The sequence below is a fragment of the Danio rerio genome, chromosome 12 (assembly GCF_049306965.1).
Source record: "Danio rerio strain Tuebingen ecotype United States chromosome 12, GRCz12tu, whole genome shotgun sequence".
Classification (NCBI taxonomy): Eukaryota; Metazoa; Chordata; class Actinopteri; order Cypriniformes; family Danionidae; genus Danio; species Danio rerio.
In genome coordinates, this window is record NC_133187.1 from 47,777,817 (window position 1) to 47,797,500 (window position 19,684).

The 19,684-nt window shown below is 36.7% G+C and overlaps 1 protein-coding gene and 1 long non-coding RNA gene across 4 annotated transcripts in view; one reads left to right on the plus strand and one right to left on the minus strand.

The window, feature by feature from the left end:
* LOC101886286 (PH and SEC7 domain-containing protein 1) overlaps nucleotides 1-19,684 on the minus strand; it is a 166,610-nt gene that overhangs the window by 14,460 nt on the left and 132,466 nt on the right. For all 3 annotated transcript variants that reach the window (XM_073918920.1, XM_073918921.1, XM_073918922.1), the window contains 2 exons: nucleotides 4,893-5,065; nucleotides 1,865-1,935 (listed from right to left, as the gene is read on the minus strand). In XM_073918920.1, coding sequence (XP_073775021.1) covers nucleotides 1,865-1,935; nucleotides 4,893-5,065 — 244 coding nt within the window. The remainder of the gene's footprint in view (nucleotides 1-1,864; nucleotides 1,936-4,892; nucleotides 5,066-19,684) is intronic.
* Nucleotides 9,583-10,827, plus strand: LOC141376886 (uncharacterized). Its single transcript, XR_012388232.1, has 2 exons — nucleotides 9,583-10,502; nucleotides 10,562-10,827. It is a non-coding gene; the product is annotated as an uncharacterized lncRNA (long non-coding RNA).

Genomic DNA, 19,684 nt, shown 5'->3' on the forward strand with positions numbered 1-19,684 from the left:
TCCTGAATTATTATTAGCCCTCCTAAATTATTATTAGCCCTCCTGAATTATTATTAGCCCTCCTGAATTATTATTAGCCCTCCTGAATTATTTTAGCCCTCCTGAATTATTATTAGCCCACCTGAATTATTTTAGCCCTCCTGAATTATTATTAGCACTCCTGAATTATTATTAGCCCTATTTAATTATTATTAGCCCACCTGAATTATTATTAGCCCTATTTAATTATTATTAGCCCACCTGAATTATTATTAGCCCACCTGAATTATTATTAGCCCTATTGAATTATTATTAGCCCACCTGAATTATTATTAGCCCTCTTGAATTATTATTAGCCCTCTTGAATTATTATTAGCCCTCTTGAATTATTATTAGCCCTCCTGAATTATTATTAGCCCTCCTGAATTATTATTAGCCCTCCTGAATTATTATTAGCCCTCCTGAATTATTATTAGCCCACCTGAATTATTATTAGCCCTCTTGAATTATTATTAGCCCTCCTGAATTATTATTAGCCCTCTTAAATTATTATTAGCCCTCCTGAATTATTATTAGCCCTCTTGAATTATTATTAGCCCTCCTGAATTATTATTAGCCCTCTTGAATTATTATTAGCCCTCCTGAATTATTATTAGCCCACCTGAATTATTATTAGCCCTCCTGAATTATTATTAGCCCACCTGAATTATTATTAGCCCTCCTGAATTATTATTAGCCCTCCTGAATTATTATTAGCCCTCCTGAATTATTATTAGCCCTCCTGAATTATTATTAGCCCTCCAGAATTATTAGCTTCACCTGTAAATTTTCCCCAGTTCAAGATGGCAGCTTCTCATATGGAAAATGAAGTCACATGCATTGCAGAGGTGTGAGCTTCTCACAGACTTCAACAGTGTGTAATATCTTGATGGTTCTGTGCGTCTCGGCTACCAAACCTGAGCTTTAATTTGTATTTTCTATCGAATTGAAGTCAGGTGACTTTTGAGAGTTTCCTTGGCTTTATTTTGGATCATTGTCTTGCTGAAATGTCCACTCTGGTTTCATCTTCATCCTCCTGCTAATGCAGATGTTGGACTGAAGCAGCTGATATCCGTTTTCACTGAGGAGGGGGAGAGAAGAACTACTTCTGAGAGATTACAGCTGCTGTCTGGGCTTTCACTGCTGAACTGCACCTTCCTTTCTTCATCTGTTCAATACCTTTTTCCAGCATGATTTAATTCTATCACACATAACTTCATTTGTGAATTAATTAGATGTGTTTCTTTGCATACATGGATTTCTTTGGTTGTTTTTAACATCTGGTGAAAATTTTAAGTCAGCAGCGCCTTTAGAAATCCGCTTGTTAAGTGTTGACGTGTTGGTGACGTATGTAATACTGTTTCTGGGTCCAAGCCGCCATTAATTTGAGTGGAGAAATCATTCGTTTATGATCACGTTTTATTCATATCACACATTAAAGTTACTTTTATATAAAATCATAGTGTACACAACCATCTCTGGGCTTGCTGCATAACAAATACCAATATTTTAACAATTTATAAAAAAATTAATCACTTTCTTGCCATCGGATATTAGGCATGGACATATATATTGCCATCGTGATGTTCGAAAGCCTTAAATTGCTTTGTAAACGTTTATTATTACCATTTCATGAGTCTCCCCATTCAGTTGAATAGAGCGCTTGGAGACGTGCTCAGTATTTATTTTCCAGCTGTATGTAATGAAATGTTTCAATAGTAAACTAAAAACAACAATGACTTGTCAACAAAAGCCTAAAACAGCATATATTTATTTAAAAAGGAGAGAAAGGAAGGATGGGTTGAATGAAACAAGAGAGAAAGAAAAGACAAAGCAGCAAACTCACTTTCTGCAGGTAAAGGATGAGTCCCTTAAGAACAGCGTAGAACGTTTTCCAGCCTCTTTTCCCACGAGGTGCTGAAATTCACATGAAAAAAAAAACAATCAAACAGAAAAGTAAACAGACTTTTTTTATGCAAGAATATGGATCAAATATGTTTTTACACTATTGCAGACTTACAGCGTGTGTTAATTACACGTGACACAGCTAGAATCCAGCGACAAGCAATTGGCACCAAACATGACATGACAGAAACATTTAAATACCAGCCATTTTTTTAAATATCAGCCACTGCACTCCCAATGAAATGCTAAGCGTTGTGATCTTATTAATAAATATTAAAGCTCTTAAACATTATTAATATTAGGGGTGTCAAAATTAATTGTTTCTTCGGTGCACCGCAATGCAGACGCGGACAATTCGGTATCGGTTCAGTAACAATCATAACTGGTTATGTACTGACGTCATTTATCTCATATGCGCTCTGTCGCGAGGAGGGCGAGCGCAGGTATTTACAACACTCCAGGCGCCAACTACTTTTTAAACTGCACAATTTCACTGCGCGTGTGTTTTGTGGACAGACTTTCCCTGACACTTACAGCAGAAGCCCCTATTTCTCTGTGATTGAGGGAATGAAAGTGAACTCCGATTCTGGATAAAATTGGATAAACTAAAGTGGTCGTAGTGTATGTGTGTGAATGAGAGTGTATGGGTGTTTCGCAATGTTGAGTTGCGGCTGGAAGGGCATCTGCTGTGTAAAACATATGCTGGATAACTTGGCGGTTCATTCCGCTGTGGCGACCCCTGATGAATAAAAGACTTAGCCAGGGCTTAATTTGTGCTGGAAAAAGCCGGATCCGGAATCTCTGAAATCTGATCCGGCACCTCATTTTACCGATCCCCCTCCTCAACCGCATTCCTCCCCCGTCCGCTGTTGACTTTCACTTTCTTCCGTCACTCCCTAACCCTCTTCATTTAGGGAGACACCCCTGCCCTGCTCACTTTAGTCCACGACACCATTTCATTCTCGGGTAACATGCCGGATCCTTCACCCTGATCTGTTCCAGAACCTCGCAATTCACAAATTAAGCACTGGACAAAGCTGAAGAAAAATGAATGAACAAAACTATATTTTGGCGAGGCAGTGGTGCAGTAGGTAGTGCTGTCGCCTCACAGCAAGAAGGTCGCTGGTTCGAACCTCGGCTCAGTTGGGGTTTCTGTGTGGAGTTTGCATGTTCTCCCTGCCTTTGCGTGGGTTTCCTTCGGGTGCTCCGGTTTCCCCCACAGTCCAAAGACATGTGGTACAGGTGAATTGAGTAGGCTAAAATGTCCATAGTGTATGAGTGTGTGTGTGAATGTGTGTGTGGATGTTTCCCAGAGATGGGTTGCAGCTGGAAGGGCATCCGCTGCGTAAAAACTTGCTGGATAAGTTGGCGGTTCATTCCGCTGTGGTGACCCCGGAATAATAAAGGGACTAAGCCGACAAGAAAATGAATGAATGAAAACTATATTTTCTGAGATTTAAAGATGTGCTTGTGTTGCACATCATAGAGAAAGCAGAACTGCTAAATCTGCTCGTTTTCACTGTAAATGTAAATTCTGTCATCATTTTCTCATCCTCTACTTCTTCCTTACACTATGAGTTTCTTTCTTCCGTTGAAAACAAAATAGGATATTCTGAAGAATGCTATAAAAAAACAGCCATTGACTTCCAGAGTATTTCTAATGTAAATTTTTCCAAGCAGTCTTCCAAATATATTACTGCGTGTTCAACAGAAAAACAAAACTAAATTGAGAACCACTTAAATTGAGGAAACTTGCATTTTTGGATGACCTATAAACTTTTCTTATACACGAGTTCTGTCTGGTTCTCGAATCTGATTGGCTGATAGCCGTGCAATATTTTGCCAGTAACATCACACAAAGGCCTCTTCACCCTTCACCTTTGTGTATTACTCCGCCCACATACAGTCAGCAACAAGCAGAGAGATACTACCGTTTGAAAAATATGACTGCTGTTAGACAACAAAATGTACTTTTGAGGCTTTTTTAGTGCAGAATGTAGTTGTTTTGATTGGAAGTATGCATTTATTTATAAGAATAGTGTCTATTTTAAAATATTTACAATTTCTAAGAGAGCTCGTCAGCGGCCATTAGCATGCCATACAGTATGAATGTCAGTAGTACGAATAGAATTGGGAATGTACTACATACACCACTCTCATCGGTTGCATTGCTTCACTCCCATTCATGAATTTTCTTACAATGCATCATGGGATAGCACAGCGTCCATTACATGCACACTACAACATCTCACCAGAAGTAGTAGCTTCTCAATGGTTAGCACGATCACCTCACTGCAGGAAGTTCACTAGTTCAAGCCCCGGCTAGATCAGTTGGCATTTCAGTGGGGAGTTTGCATGTTCTCCCTATGTTGGCGTGGGTTTCCTCTAGAGGGGAAACCCCTATAGGGGAATTTCATAAGCTAAAATTGACCGTACTGTATGAGCGTGAATGAGTGCGTATGGGTGTTTCCCAGTAATGGGTTGCAGCTGGAAGGGCATCAGCTGTGTAAAACATATGCTAGATAAGGTGGCGGTTCATTCCACTGTGGCAACCCTAGATTAATAAAGGGACTAAGCAGAAAATAAAATGAATGAATGAATAAAATTGGCCGTAGTGTATAGGAGTGTGTGAATGAGAGTGTGAATGGCTGTTTCCCAATTCTGGGTTGTGGCTGGAAGGGCATCCGCTGCGTAAAACATGTGCTGGAATATTTGGCAGTTCATTCCGCTGTAGCAGCCCCTGTTGAATAATGGACTAAGCCAAAGGAAAATGAATGAATGAGTGAATCTCATCCAAATGACTGCACCTTCTGGCTGTGAGGCGACAGGTGCTAAACACTGAGGAAGAGGCTGAATTTCAACTATGAATTTGTGCCCTAACTTTTTCCACATGACTGCATTTTTCAAAATACATTCTCAAAATATCAGCTTATCATGAGTGAAAGTATCAGATCCTCTTTTGCACTCACTTCTCTTCCCGTCACAGTCAGCGTGGACCTTCCTCACCAGGAAACCCATCTTGTAAAGCAGAGCTCCAGAAGCAGGAACGAATCCGCTGCTCATCTGCTTCACTCCTCTGCTGTTCGTCTCTCCTCGCTGCTCCCCGAGCTCCGAAAACGACTTGCGCAACTCTTCCTCATCGCTGACGGCACACAGAAAAGCAGAAAAGAAAGCTCAAGCATATGGGAATTGAGGAATATGAAAGAGGAACAACACAAGAACAAAACTCATATAGGAACAAGAACTCAGACAGCTGTGCTGGTGATGATCTCTGATTATTATATACAGTAGCATTTGAGCAAATCCAGCGTTATGGATATGAAAACAACCATAAATTCATATAGACTGTATGGGCTCTATTTTGACGGTCCATGCACAGAGCGCAAAACGCAGGGCGCAAACGTTTTCAGAGTGCGTCAGAACGCATTTTTGCTAATTTACGGACGGGAAAACCTGCTTTGCGCCAAGGCGCATGGGCTAAAAGGGTTGAGTTTATTTTCTTAATGAGTTATAGGTGTGTTTTGAGAATAAACCATTTAGAGTCTCATCTCCTATTCCCTTTAAGACCCGTCGCGCCAAGAGCGCATTCGCTATTTACAGGACGCAAAGTAAGTCTAAGTGGAAAAAATTAGCATTTCACAAGCAAACAGTTAACAGTTGACAGTTTTTTTTAACAGAAAACTGTTAAACAGAGCATCTACTGCGTGAGAATGAGATATAATGGATCTACTTTCACTTTCGCTCTTGGATAGGGAAACCTTTACGCACAGACATTAATTAGCCTATAAATAATTAATTTAGTTTGTTAAGCGCAAATATTCATTTCAAAACTATTTCTAAATTCAGTTCTAATTTCCAGCAAACGAATAAATGAACATTAATGCCCAAGCGTGGTCAAAATACAGAGTTATTTCCAAATACACCTGCCATGCCCCATATGGTCTAAAACCTGACAGGTGGGCAAATCTAAGCTTGTTTTTAATAAAACAAATATAAATATGGATATAATAAATAATACTGCTAATAATGATAACATTATACAAAAGCAAATTGTTATGAATGAACTGAAAAAGCCTCCCGAGATGAAGAAGACATAAAAGCAGTGATTTTTTATATTTATGTAGGCTAGAAAATAATATGTTTTGTAATATTTTAATCCTTTATATTTATATCCTATATCTATTCTTAATATATCCTATATATATATCCTTAATATTTACATTTTTTCATATGTAAAGATATTTGCCTATTGCTCTCTTGTGTGTATTAAGCAGTGTGTAAGCGAGGCGCAACTCTGCGCTGGAGTTTAGACCGGGTTTATTTTGGTCTAATAAAAAATCTATTATAGTTTCTCAAAATAGCAACGCGCCAGCGGTCTGCCTCAGAATGCCTCCCTTTTTTAGACCAGAACGCCTATGAGCGCACATATGAGCGCTAATGCATTTGCTATTTAAACAGCGTAGCGCAACGCCTCAAAACGACTCTTGCGCCAAGCTTAAACTACCAAAATTCTACTGCGTCACGCCTTGCGCCACACTGCGCCAGGTGTATGATAGGGCCCTATATGTTAACATTACATTGAAACATTATATCGCTTATATTTTTGTGGGTCCAGAAAAATATTAATCTTTAAGTGTATTCGTATAAAATCTGTTTTATTTATATTGTGCCATAGATATATACACTAGATATCGCATAGGGACCCTGAGCATGCGTCAATGGCGCCGCCATATTGGTACAGAGCTCCCAGGACAAATGTCATTCAACCGCACTAGTCAAGACAGTGTTATTACGTGAAGATGCTGGACTTTAGCGCTGTCTACGGGTGTAGTAACAAGCAAAAAAGAAAACAAAGCACAAAGGCAGAACATTTCATAGGTAAGATTAAGTTTTCGTTTTTGTATGTTGTGAACTTTTGTGGTAAACAGGTAACGTTATTGAGTCACTTACTGCATTCACTATAAGGCAAAGCAGCACCAACTCGCACTAAATATTCGGCTTATGCTAGTTTTGTTGAATAAAATCAGCAAACAATGCAAAAGAAATATGACAACGAGACGCTGCGCTGCCAGAAACTTGTATTATTGTTAGCTAGTGAACAAGTCGTTCATAACAGAGATTCATTCACAAATGTATCGCTCCTTCATCAGTATGAGAAGTGAAAGCAGGAGAGGAGGTGTGTTTCAGGACATGGATTAGATCAAATTTAACAGGGTGGATAGTACATTTCTGTACACACAAACACAATCAGGAATGCCTGTGTGATCACTGATCCATCAATGTAGAAAAGTGATTTAAAATTATTTGTTAATTAAGTTTCATATATAAAGAAATGCATACTAACCTCCGGGAAAACTCCCGATCATAGATATATGTGTATATGTGTATATCTCTGGCTCTGGATGGCCACTGCAGCTTGGTCCCGCATTCATTTCAAAGGAGCGCTGCCCTGTACTAACATGGCGGCTCTATTGACGCATTCCTTCTAATAGATAACAACAGGGTAGGTGACATCTAATATATATATATATATATATATATATATATATATATATATATATATATATATATATATATATGATATTGTGCAATGCGTATTTATAATGTTTATTTTGGATAGAATATATTTTAAAAAGGGGAAAAACAATAAATCGCTGTATGAATGCTGTAATGTTTAAATAATTTTCCATTAAAAACGCGGGAAGGTCATGTGACCATCAGGAAGAACGCAGCATCTCATTTCTCACAGGACGCGTTCTCTGTTCTCACGGTCTACCGAGTTCATTTTTCCGAAGACACCTGGGGTCCGTTTTTTCGTACGTGGATTGCTCAGTTAGCTGGATTTGGATATTGACGATTTGACACGATCCAGGATCGTTTCGTTCTTCAAAGCTGATCCGAGAGTTGTTGTCATAGCAACAGTTCTGCTAGCTCAAACCTGATCGGGAGCAGGTTCAATTCAAATAAACAGGATTAGATCGGCTCAGTTCAAGCAAAGATAATAGAGAAAGCATGTACCGAATTCTGATATTTTCTTACAGTAGTAGTTATATACACTTAGAAAAATAGTTAATATTTTTAATTATATATACATAGTTATAGTTATTAATAAAATAAATAAAGTTATATATAGGCCTATATTAATAAAACTTATGCCATCTGCACCCCCGAAATTAAAGTACAAAGACTGCCACCTGGTGGTGCAAAGAGAAAACTTCTTGATATGAACTTTTTAGATCGCTTACAATTTGTGTATGATAATAATAATGCAGAATATGTGACTTTTAAAAAAAAAAAAAAGAAATACATTAATGCAGTCATGAACATGTTTTGATAGTTAATATGCCAGTGATTATGCTTTACAAAAGTTGCAGATGCCTTTACCAATATCAAAATGCTTTTGTAAACATCCAGTTATTCCATACAGCGATTAAAAAAACGGCTACTATAATAAAGAAAATCTTTTCTAAATGTAGAACTAAATACACTGATTTGCATTGAAATACATGATGAATACTCTTGACACATGAAAGTGTAAAGCCTGCCGCTCATAAAAAAATGTGGAAGGTTATTGCGTGTCATATTTAACAAACCGTTTTCTGCTAATTTGATGTATTTTGCTCACATGGATAATTGAATATTAATCAGATGATGTCATTACGCTGATGTGCTGTCAGCCAATCATTGCATTGCTGATCATGATTTGGAGGATCGATAGATCTGTCCTTCACAACACACGCAGCGATCTCAGATCAGTTTATTCAGACAGTCTAATCTGATTCACGGACTTGTTTGAAGAACCAAATTAGTGAGAGATCAGTTATCAAGATTAAAAGATCCAGGATCTGCCAAATCATCTTAGATCATTTAAGCGAGGTACGAAGAACGGACCCCTGGCAAGACCAGTCTCCACAAGAACAAGTCCATTCTGCGTTCTTGGAATTGAGAAACAGTGTTAATCTGAGAATCGAACTGAAAACAAACAGGAAGTGCATTTTCAGATTTAAATATAAGATTACAAAGGCAAACTATTTTTATTTCTTAATAAAATGCACAGATGAATTCTTCACCTCAAAACCATCAGTGTGAGCTCACAAAATCAATAGGGCTAGTTTTGATTTAATTTGTGCTTTAAAAGCTCTTCTAATGTTTGTTAGTGTGTGTGTGTGTGTGTGTGTGTGTATACGGTCTCTCGCTCAGAGTCAGTGTGATATTTTGAGCTGGTCTCGCTGTGCTTCCTGCCTGGAGTGAATAAAAGTCGGTTTTCCTCTTCACTTCTTTCCTGCCGATCATAAAACCCCCAGAGCGAAGCAGACGGTATCGATCCAGAGCGTGTTGAAGTAAAGTGCTCTTCCCAGCGGGTTTCACATTCACATCTGCCACCACAAACCAAACCACAGACGCACTCTTATAGGACAAACACACACACAAACCACAGACGCGCTCTTTCAGGACAAACACACACAAACCACAAATGCACTCTTTCAGGACAAACACATACACACACACACACACTTTTTTTTTCTTTTTTGTAATACTTGTGTCATACCCATGTCATTATACAGATTTTTGTCCTGATATGTCACAAAAACACGTATACACACAAACACACCACAAGATGCTCTTTTTGATTAAAAAAACAGATTTTTTTTGTATTTACATGTTGAAGATCCCAAATGATGTTCAACAGAGCGAGGAAATTTTCACAGTGTTTTCTATAATATTTTTTCTTCTGGAGAGAGTCTTATTTGTTATATTTAGGCTAGACTAAAAGCAGTTTTTAAATATTTTACACCCATTTTAAGGTAATATTATTAGCCCCCTGCAGCAATATTAGTTTTGGATTGTCTACAGAACGGAGCACTGTTATACAATGACTTGCCTACATACACTATCTTCACCTGATTAACCTAGTTAAGCCTTTAAATGTCACTTTAAGCTGTATAGAAGTGTCAGGAAAAATATCTAGTCAAATATTATTTACTGTCATCCTGGCAAAGATAAAATAAATCAGTTATTAGAGATGAGTCAAAACTTTTCTGTTTAGAAATGTTGAAAAAAGTCTCTTCATTAAACAGAATTCAGGGGGCTAATAATTCAGGGGGGCTGATATTTCAGACTTCATCTGTATATGCACAGAAATCTTGTTAGCTAAAAGAAATGTGAATTCTGAAAATCATCATGTTGTTGACTTGCATGCACTTTTGATTCAAAGTCAGATGTCCTAATAGAAGACAGAACCCAAAGTGCATGAAAGACAGCAGCATGACTCTTCATGATACACACTTCTTTCAACAAACAAGTTTCTGTGTATGCTGTTGCAAAATCAGTTCTTGAAAATGCATCTCCATTCCTCGACTTTCTGGACAATGCCATAAAGCCCTCTTCCTCCTTTACCCACGCTTTTCTTTTCTTTCTTTCTTTCTTTCTTTCTTTCTTTCTTTCTTTCTTTCTTTCTTTCTTTCTTTCTTTCTTTCTTTCTTTCTTTCTTTCTTTCTTTCTTTCTTTCTTTCTTTCTTTCTTTCTTTCTTTTTCTTTCTTTCTTTCCTCTACCTTTCAAGTTCTTTCCTTCCTTTCATGTTCCCTTCTTTCCTGCCTTCTTTCCTGTACATTATTTCCCTTCCTTCCATTCTTTCAGTTTCCTTTCTTTTATTTTCTTACTTTCCTACTTGCATTATTTAATTTCCCCATTTCCCTCTCCTTCCTATTTAATTCCTTCCTTGCCAACATTCTTTACTTTATTTCTCTTCTTTCTACCTTTCTTCCTTCCTCCCTTCCCTGCTTACATTATTTCATTTCCCCATTTCCTTCCTTCTCCTTCCTTTCCTGCATTCTTTCCTTTTCCATTATTTCCCTTCCATCCATCCATCCTTCATTCCTTCCTTCCCTCGTTCACTCCTACCCCCCTTTCCTGCTTACATCATTTAATTTCCTCATTTTATTTCTTCCTTCTCCTTTCTATTTCCTTCAATCCTTGCTTACACTCTTTCAATTTTTCTTTTTCCTTCCTTCTTTCCTTTTTCTCTTTCCTTTCCCTTTTCTTTCCTACCCTCCATCGCTTGCTTAAATTCTTTCCTTTTCCCTTATTTTTCTTCTTCCTTCATTTCTTCCACCCTACCTCCCTTCCTTCTTACCATTCCTTGCTTGCTTAGATTTTCTTTTCCCTTTTTTGCCTACCTTCCTTTCTTCCTTCTTCCCTGGATTCTTTATTTTTTTCTTCCTTCCTTACTTTCTTTCCCTTGTTTTTTCCTCCCCAATCTTTTCTTTTCTTTTTGTTTCCTTCTTTACTTTTAACATTTTTACTTTTACTTTTTTCTTTCCTTCCTTTTCTTTTTCTTTCCTTTCTTCCTTCCTTCTCTTTTTTTCTTTTTCCTTATTTCCCTTTCTTTTCTACCTTTCTTCCTTCCATGTTTAAATTCTTTCCTTTTGTCTTTTTTTCTTTTCCTTCCTTTGTTCACTCCTTCCTCCCCTTCCTTGCCAAAATTCTTTCCTTTCATTCTTTCCTTCCTGTCTGCCTTCCTTCCCTGCTTACATTCTTTCCTGTCTTTTCCCTTCCTTCCTTCCTTACATTCTTTCCTTTTCCTTTCTTTTCCATCATATTTTCCTCCTTAATCCTTTCTTTTTTCCTTCCTTGCTTACATTTTTTTCCTTTCCTTCCTTCCATTTCCTTTATTTTTCTTTCCTTCCCTTTCTTCTTCCTTTCTTCCTTTCTTGAATTCTTTTCTTTTCCTTTATTTTTCTCCTTCCTTCCTTCCTTTATTTAGTTCCTTGCTTTTCTACCTTCCTTAAAATATTTGTCCTCTGAAAATCTCTACATTATGCAAATTACATGCGCTAAGAATGCCACTTACTGTTGACTTAACATGTGAATGCCTGCATTTACATATTAATGCCTAATTAGTATGCAAGATGAATGATAGACAAGCGTGTTATAAAGAAATGAGTCAAATCAAAATGACATTTACATTCAAAGAAATACACAGAAATGACCATGAAATTATTAATGTTTATGACAAGAAACAACCATTAACATTATAATTAATAAACACAAATATAGTGTACACTGTATTGATATGTGTGTGTTAATTATAATATTTTATACAGTATGTAACACACATAGCATATGTATATACTGTATGTATGTATGTATGTACAGTATGCATGTGTGTGTTATTTTGATTAGTTATGCTTATTTCACTTAATGCAAGGTGGAATTTCTATTATTTAAAACCAAAATAAATATACTAAACTTACTTTGCTTCTTTCCTTACTTATATTTCCTTTTCCTTTCTTTTATTTCCTTCCTTCCTTACATTCTTTCCCTTTTCAATCCTTCCTCGCGTACATTTTTTCCGTTCTTTTTCTCCTTCCTTTATTGTTCTTCTTCCTTCCTTCCTTACTTCTCTTCCTTGCTTACTGTACATTAGAGATGCTCGGATCAGCTGAAATGACACCCGAATCCGCGGCTTCAACCTAATCATCCACTCACCACCCGCCTGATACTTGTATCCACACCCCCCGCATCCGATCGTCAATTTAATAATTGGATTCTTTGTTTTAGACGTGATGAGCAAAAGCTAAAGACATTTTAGCTTTTACAGATACAGGAACAAGATAACAAAAGGGAGCCACTTCAGTCTAAACAGCAGCTATGTTATGTTATGTTTAGCGCCCGCGGATATTACCGACATCCGCGCATCACTACTGTACAATATTTCCTTATTACTTATTTTTTCTCCTTCCATACTTCCTTCTTTTTCTTTTTCCTTCCTTGCTTGATTACATTCTTTCTTTCCCTTTCATTTCTCTTTCCTTCTTTTCCTTTCTTTCCTACCTGCCTTCCACACTTAAATTATTTTATTTTCCTATATTTTAATCCTTCCTTCCTTCTTCCTTCCTTCCCCTTTCTTTTTCCTTCCTTACATTCTTTCTTTTCCGTTTTTTCTCTTTCCTTCTTTTCCTTTTTTCCTACCTTCCTTCCATGCTTAAATTATTTTCTTTTCCTTTATTTTTCTCCTTCCTTCCTTCCTTCCTTCCTTCCTTCCACTTTCTTTTTCCTTCTTTCCTTGCTTACATTTACTTTTCCTTTTTTTCTCTTTCCTTTTTCCCTTTCTTTCCTACCTTCTTTCCATGCTTATATTAGTTTATTTTCCTTTATTTTTCTTCTTTTCTTCTTCTTCCTTCATTTTTCTTTCCTTCATTTTTCCTTCCTTCCTTCCTTCCTTCATTCTTTTCCTTGCGCACTGTACATTCTTTCCTTATTTCTTTGCAATGTGGAATTTCCATTATTTAAAACAAATTAAACATACTAAACTTATTTTTAATCTATTAGTTTGGCAACTTTTTAAATGTATTTATTGAAGCTGAAGTAATAAACTGACTAAACTTATCTATATAGTTTTCATGCAGATTTAGTTTTATTTGCATCAAGTTAAAGTTATTGCAACTTGCTATGGCCTCGGCAACTAGCTTATTCTTTATTTATAATATTTTTTAAATATTCCTTTTAAATTTTTATTTTTAAATTTTTTGGCATGAATGCAAGCATAAAATATAGAGTAGGAGCTTTATAAAGTGGTGTAAGTGTGAATGTTCCTGTCTGTGGGCTGTTTTATGAGGTCTCTCGCCACATTCTGTACACTCAGAGGTGTAATATTTCTCATGAACACACACATCGATTGTCTGAGGTCACTTAAAAGACCCTTTAATGGTGTCTTTCTCTGAGAAAGGACACTCAACGTCCCGTCCTCGTGATGCTTCTCAGGGGAAAAAAGCTCGACCGAGTCCTGCAAGAAGACAAGCTGAAAATCTGCAGCTCCACAAACAGCCCAGAAACCTTCAATTCACCTCCACAAACCACAACCAGCTGCTTTTACAGACCAATCCCAAATGATTTCTTGTAATCTGAGCATATTTATTCCTTATACCTTCTTAAAACACAATAACACCTCATTAGTTGAGAATAATTCAGAAAAAGATATTTTGAAGAATGTTGGAAACCTGTAACCATTGACTTCCATAGTAGGAAAAACAAATACTACAGACGTCAATGGTTACAGGTTTCCAACATTCTTCAAAAGTTCTTCTGTTTTTTGCATCAACAACAACAACAACAAAAAAAATTAAACTGGTTTGAAACAAAATTAAACAACCCTACCATACACCCTGCGCAATAAAGCACAAGATGTACAGCTGCATCACCATATGGGGCATAAGAATAGGACGTGTGTTTGGCTATAACTCGTTAATATTCTTTAATATTATTCATTTATTAATTTGCTGGAAATTAGAACTGAATTTACAACAAATATTTGAGGTTAAACAAAATTAAAGTAGGCTGATGGATGTCTTCAGTTGAGTGAGTTTCCACCGTTTCCTACCCACAAAAGTAAAGGAGTAAAGTAAAAAGTGAAAGTAAAGAAAAAAGTAAAGAGGCTGAATGGAGGAGGCTCGTTCTTTATCCTTGTGCTGCAGATGCTCTGTTAAACCGTTTTCTCGCTAAGGAAGCTTTCGGTTTTTCCATTTACAAAGTCCGCCATCTAAATAGCAAACGGGCCATGGTGCGATGCAACTTACTCATAAAGGGAATGGGAGACGAGACTCTAAATGGTTTCATGCACATTATGCTCAAAACACACCCAGAACTGATGAAGAGAATAAGCACAACCCTGTTAGACCATGCACCAACACAAACCCAACCCACAAAGCTTCTCCCTCTTTCGCTTCTACTTTTTCAGATTGACAAATAAACAAAATATATATATATATATATATATATATATATATATATATATATATATATATATTTATATATGAAGAGTTAAGATGCAAAAGACTAGGTGTGTTTATTTCACCTCAATATGACAGTATATACACTATACTTACACACATGTCTGTCCAAACAGCTTTAAAAGTAGATTTTTCACCATAAGTGCCCTTTAAATAAACATTTTTGGTGGATGTCCCTTGGTCGATGTCTAAGGACAATAAGATGTTCCACAAATCGTTATAAATTTACTTTTGTGCCTGAAGCAATTAGGTTATGTAACAGATGTAGTTAATCGATGGACTATTATTTGTTTTTAGTACCTGCTTGTAAGTGTTTAAGATGTTTATTGCGTTAAGTGTGTCATTCTTGTTATACTACATGTGAAGCACCACCATGTCGAAATGAAGTGCCCCAAGGGGATTAATAAAGTTTTAAACTAACCTAATCTAAATCCCAAATATCAGAAATGACAACAGATTGTTCAGATTTAATTAATGTCGGTTTTAATGTTATTGATTAATGCACTTGACAGATTTCCTTCATTCATTTTCCTTCTGCTTTTTCCCTGGTTTATCACAGTGGAATGAACCACCACTTACTAGACAGATTTAAGTATTTTAGGTGGTTTGTGTAATGTGTTTTATGTTTAGTAAAATAATCTCTAATTGCATCTTTAGTGATTTTCAACTAATTACACTGTCTTGTCTCAATGGGTGGATTTAGAGGATTTTGCAAAAAAAGCAAGGAGTGGATTTAGCTGGTGTTGACGCAAAAGAAAAACTACTTTGTTAAAGACCAAACAATTGTCTAACGTGACATTTTTGAAAATAAGTTAATTTATCATCTAATAACATCATCATTATCTATAAAATTAAACTTCTGAAAGTAATCAGAGAAGCCTGAAAATGCTCATTTACAAGAAAAGAGGTCTGATGGGTTTAGAGGGTTTTGAATCTGAACTCTTCATATATTTCTTATTAAGGCTAATAAATTTGCCTTCAACTGTGTATAAAAATGTTTCAATAAATACTAAAAACTCCTGTATTTAATAAAAAGTTTGGAAGAAAATCAAAACCTGTCCTGATTTTGCTGTGCGTGCGATATCTTTCCCCTCATATAAAATACATTAATTTATTCACCACTGAATCCCTAATGTATTATTCAAGAGAATCTCTTCTAATCCTCCAATTCTGGCGTCAAAATTGCCTTTTAACAATCCCAGACATCTCCAAATCATCACAAGACAACACTGCTGTTAAATGCCACATGAAGAAACAAAAGATGTGGAAAAAGCCTGCAATAAAATGGGTGAAAAACAGCGCTCAATCACTCTCACACTGAGCATGTGCACAAAACTTCAAGCCTGTTGCCTGGTAACTGTCGGCACAAAAGAGAGAGACAGAGAGAGTAAGAGAGAGAGAGAGAATAAATTTAGCCGGAGCCATTACAGCAGGACTGATGGAGCTCGCGAGACGTGATTTAATGAAACACAGAGAGACTAATGACACTAATCACACTCACACTCACTGCAGCACAATAATGACACGCTGGAGAGAGAGCGAGAGAAATAAAAGACTAACTGAGATGGAGAAACTGCAACTCACTATTTATATGTCTGGATGAACCTTGCATGTGGATATTTTAGCTGTTAATCATTTATTAGATTTAGAAATTTAGAATTTTATTAATGTATATATATATATATATATATATATATATATATATATATATATATATATATATATATATATATCTTTTTGTACTGAACTTGTAAATATTTTTAACTTAACATTAGAATTAAAATTACATATACACTTACCGGCCACTTCAATAGGTACATGTCTAACTGCATCACAAGGCAGGAAGAAAGTGGATTTAAGTGACTTTGAACGTGGCATGGTTGTTGGTGCCAGACAGGCTTGTCTGAGTATTTCAGAAACTGCTGATCTATTAAGATTTTCATGCACAACCATCTCTAGGGTTTAAAGAGGCTCATCTGATGGCTACTTCCAGCAAGATAACGCACCATATCAAGCGTGAATCATCTCAGACTGGTTTCTTGAACATGACAATGAGTTCACTGTACTCAAATGGCCTACACAGTCACCAGATCTCAATCCAATAGAGCACCTTTGGGATGAGGTGGAACGGGAGATTGACATCATTGATGTGCAGCTGACAAATCTGCAGCAACTGTGTGATGCTATTATGTCAATATGGAGAAAAATCTCTGAGGAATATTTCCAGTACCTTGTTGAATCTCAGCCATGAAAGATTAAAGCAGCTCTAGAGGCAAAAGGGGGTCCAATCTGGTACCTAATAATGTGGCCGGTGAGTGTAGCACGCTGAATATTACTTGCTTTATTTTTGTAGAAACTTGTGAATGACAATTCCAACTGAGGTTAAATTGAATCTGGATATGTAGGCATTTAATAATTTATGGTTTCCATTGCTTCAAACAAACACAAATAAAGTTTTCAAACACTGCTTGAATTTTTTTTAACATTTGGTGTCAGTAATATTAAAAAAAAAAGTCAAGGTCATATTTTATATATATATATATATATATGTATATATATATATATATATATATATATATATATATATATAAATATATATATATATATATATATATATATATATATATATATATATGTATATATATATATATATATATATGTATATATATATATATATATATATATATATATATATATATATATATATATATATATATATATATGTATGTATATATATATATATATATATATATATATATATATATATATATATATATATATATATATATATATATATATATATATATATATATATATATATATATATATATATTAAACAAACCATAAGTGACAGTAGTGCAAATATGTCAATCCAAGCTCATTCTGAAAATGTAGTCCCGCGGACGTTTCTGGAGACAGCGGAATACGTCCCGGGGGGTACGTACGGCTGCATTTATTTTTTTCAAGCGAACGCTGCGGGGCGGTGTGACGCTGTTCCCTTTCGCGCTTGCCTTACCTCCTTGTGGGTTTCCCCGCTGCAACCCGTTTGTCTACTCAGCTCACCGTGTACGTCGGCAGGCTCGAGATGCAGAGAGGAGTTGACCACGGCGATCGGTTTCGAGTCCGGGGATAAGCGGTTCCAGCAATCAGGTAAGACAAAAATAGAATCCCAAAAATTAAGTGAACGAGTTTCGTGACCGGGTTAGAACGCGGTGAAATCCGAAAACACGGTAGAAAAAAAAAAAAATCAGGGATTATATTTTTTTGGACAGCTTTTGTAAACTGTTGTTCGGGTTTAGGGAAGCGAGCGGGCGGGCGGCCGGGTCGAATTAAAATTGGTTGGGTTCAGGGAAGGAGGAGGGCGGGTCGGCCGATTGGCCGGTCGCGCAGTCAATCATCTGGTCAGTCGGACAGCGCCCTCTGGTGGGTTCACGTGAGAACCGCACTCGCGAGACGCGTTTGAGATGCGAAAAATCGCACAACAGCGGCCTCTCGCGGATTCACATAAACAAAAACTGCAGCCGTACGTACCCGCCGGGACGTATTCCGCGGTCTCCAGAAACGTCCGCGGGACTATGTTTCCACAGTGAGCCTGGGTTGAAATAGTAGTGTGTTGGAAATGTGATGTAGTGTGTTGGAAATGCTCTATTTATCAATGCATTGATGAAATGAACAGGTGGATGTGCCAAAACTTTCTTCAGTTAAACAAAGAGAAAACTGAAGTCATTGCGTTAAGAGAACAGAGATGAGGTTCTCAAGGTGAATGCGTACCTTGGCACTAAGGGTCAAGCAACAACAAATAAGGTCAACAATCTTGGTGTGACTCTGGATACTATCATCTTAAAAACATTGCAAGAACCAGTTGCTTTGTTTCCAGTGAAGATTGGAGAAAATTGTTCATGCTTTTATCAGCAGCAGAGTGGATTACTGTATTGGACTAAAAGGCAAAAAGAGGCAGTCAGACAGTTACAGCTCATCCAGAACGCTGCAGCCAGGATTCTGACCAGAACCAGAAAATCAGAGCACATCACACCTGTCCTCAGGTCTCTACACTGGCTCCCAGTTACATTTAGAATATATTTTAAAGTATTATTACTCGTCTAAATAAATCACTAAATGGCCTAGGAGCTCAATACATTACAGATATGCTCACTGAATTCAAACCTACATCACTCAGATCATTAGGATCATTCAAACTAAAAAATTCCAAGAGTTCAGTCAAAGCAGGGTGAATCAGCTTACTAACAGCGCCCCCTGCTGCTGGAATCAGCTTCCACAAATGATGAGATGTGCTCCAACATTAGGTACACTCACATCAAGACTAAAAACACATCTGTTTAGCTGTGCCTTTGCTGAATGTGCACTCGTCCGACAGATCGCACTGTTTTTCTTTTCTTTTTCATTCTTTTATAACCTGTTTTAAACACATTTTAATCTGTTTTTATCAGTTTAAATCACTTTTATTATCAGTTTTTTTTTTATTTTCTTATACCTGTCTTTTTATTCTTGTTTATGTTAAGCACTTTGAATTGTCACTGTGTATAAAATGAGCTATAGAAATAAACTTACCTTGAATTCTATGCTATTAATATTCATAGATTAGGAAATCTTGAATCAAACCGATAGCTGAGTTATGCAGAAAACTGCATTACCTATGATGCTGCACTGAATTATCCAACAGTCAGAGGGTCACAGTGCCTGCTCTAAAAGACTTGCGGATTCACATAAACAAAAACTGCAGCCGTACGTACCCGCCGGGACGTATTCCGCGGTCTCCAGAAATGTCCGCGGGATTACGTTTCCAAAGTGAGCCTGGGTTGAAATATGTAGTGTGTTGAAAATGCTCTATTCATTAATGCATTGATGAAATGAACAGGTGGATGTGCCAAAACTTTCTTCAGTTAAACAAAGCCACAACTACTTTCATTTGCTTAATCTCATTAGCTTTGGAGAGATGGGTATATTTAAATAC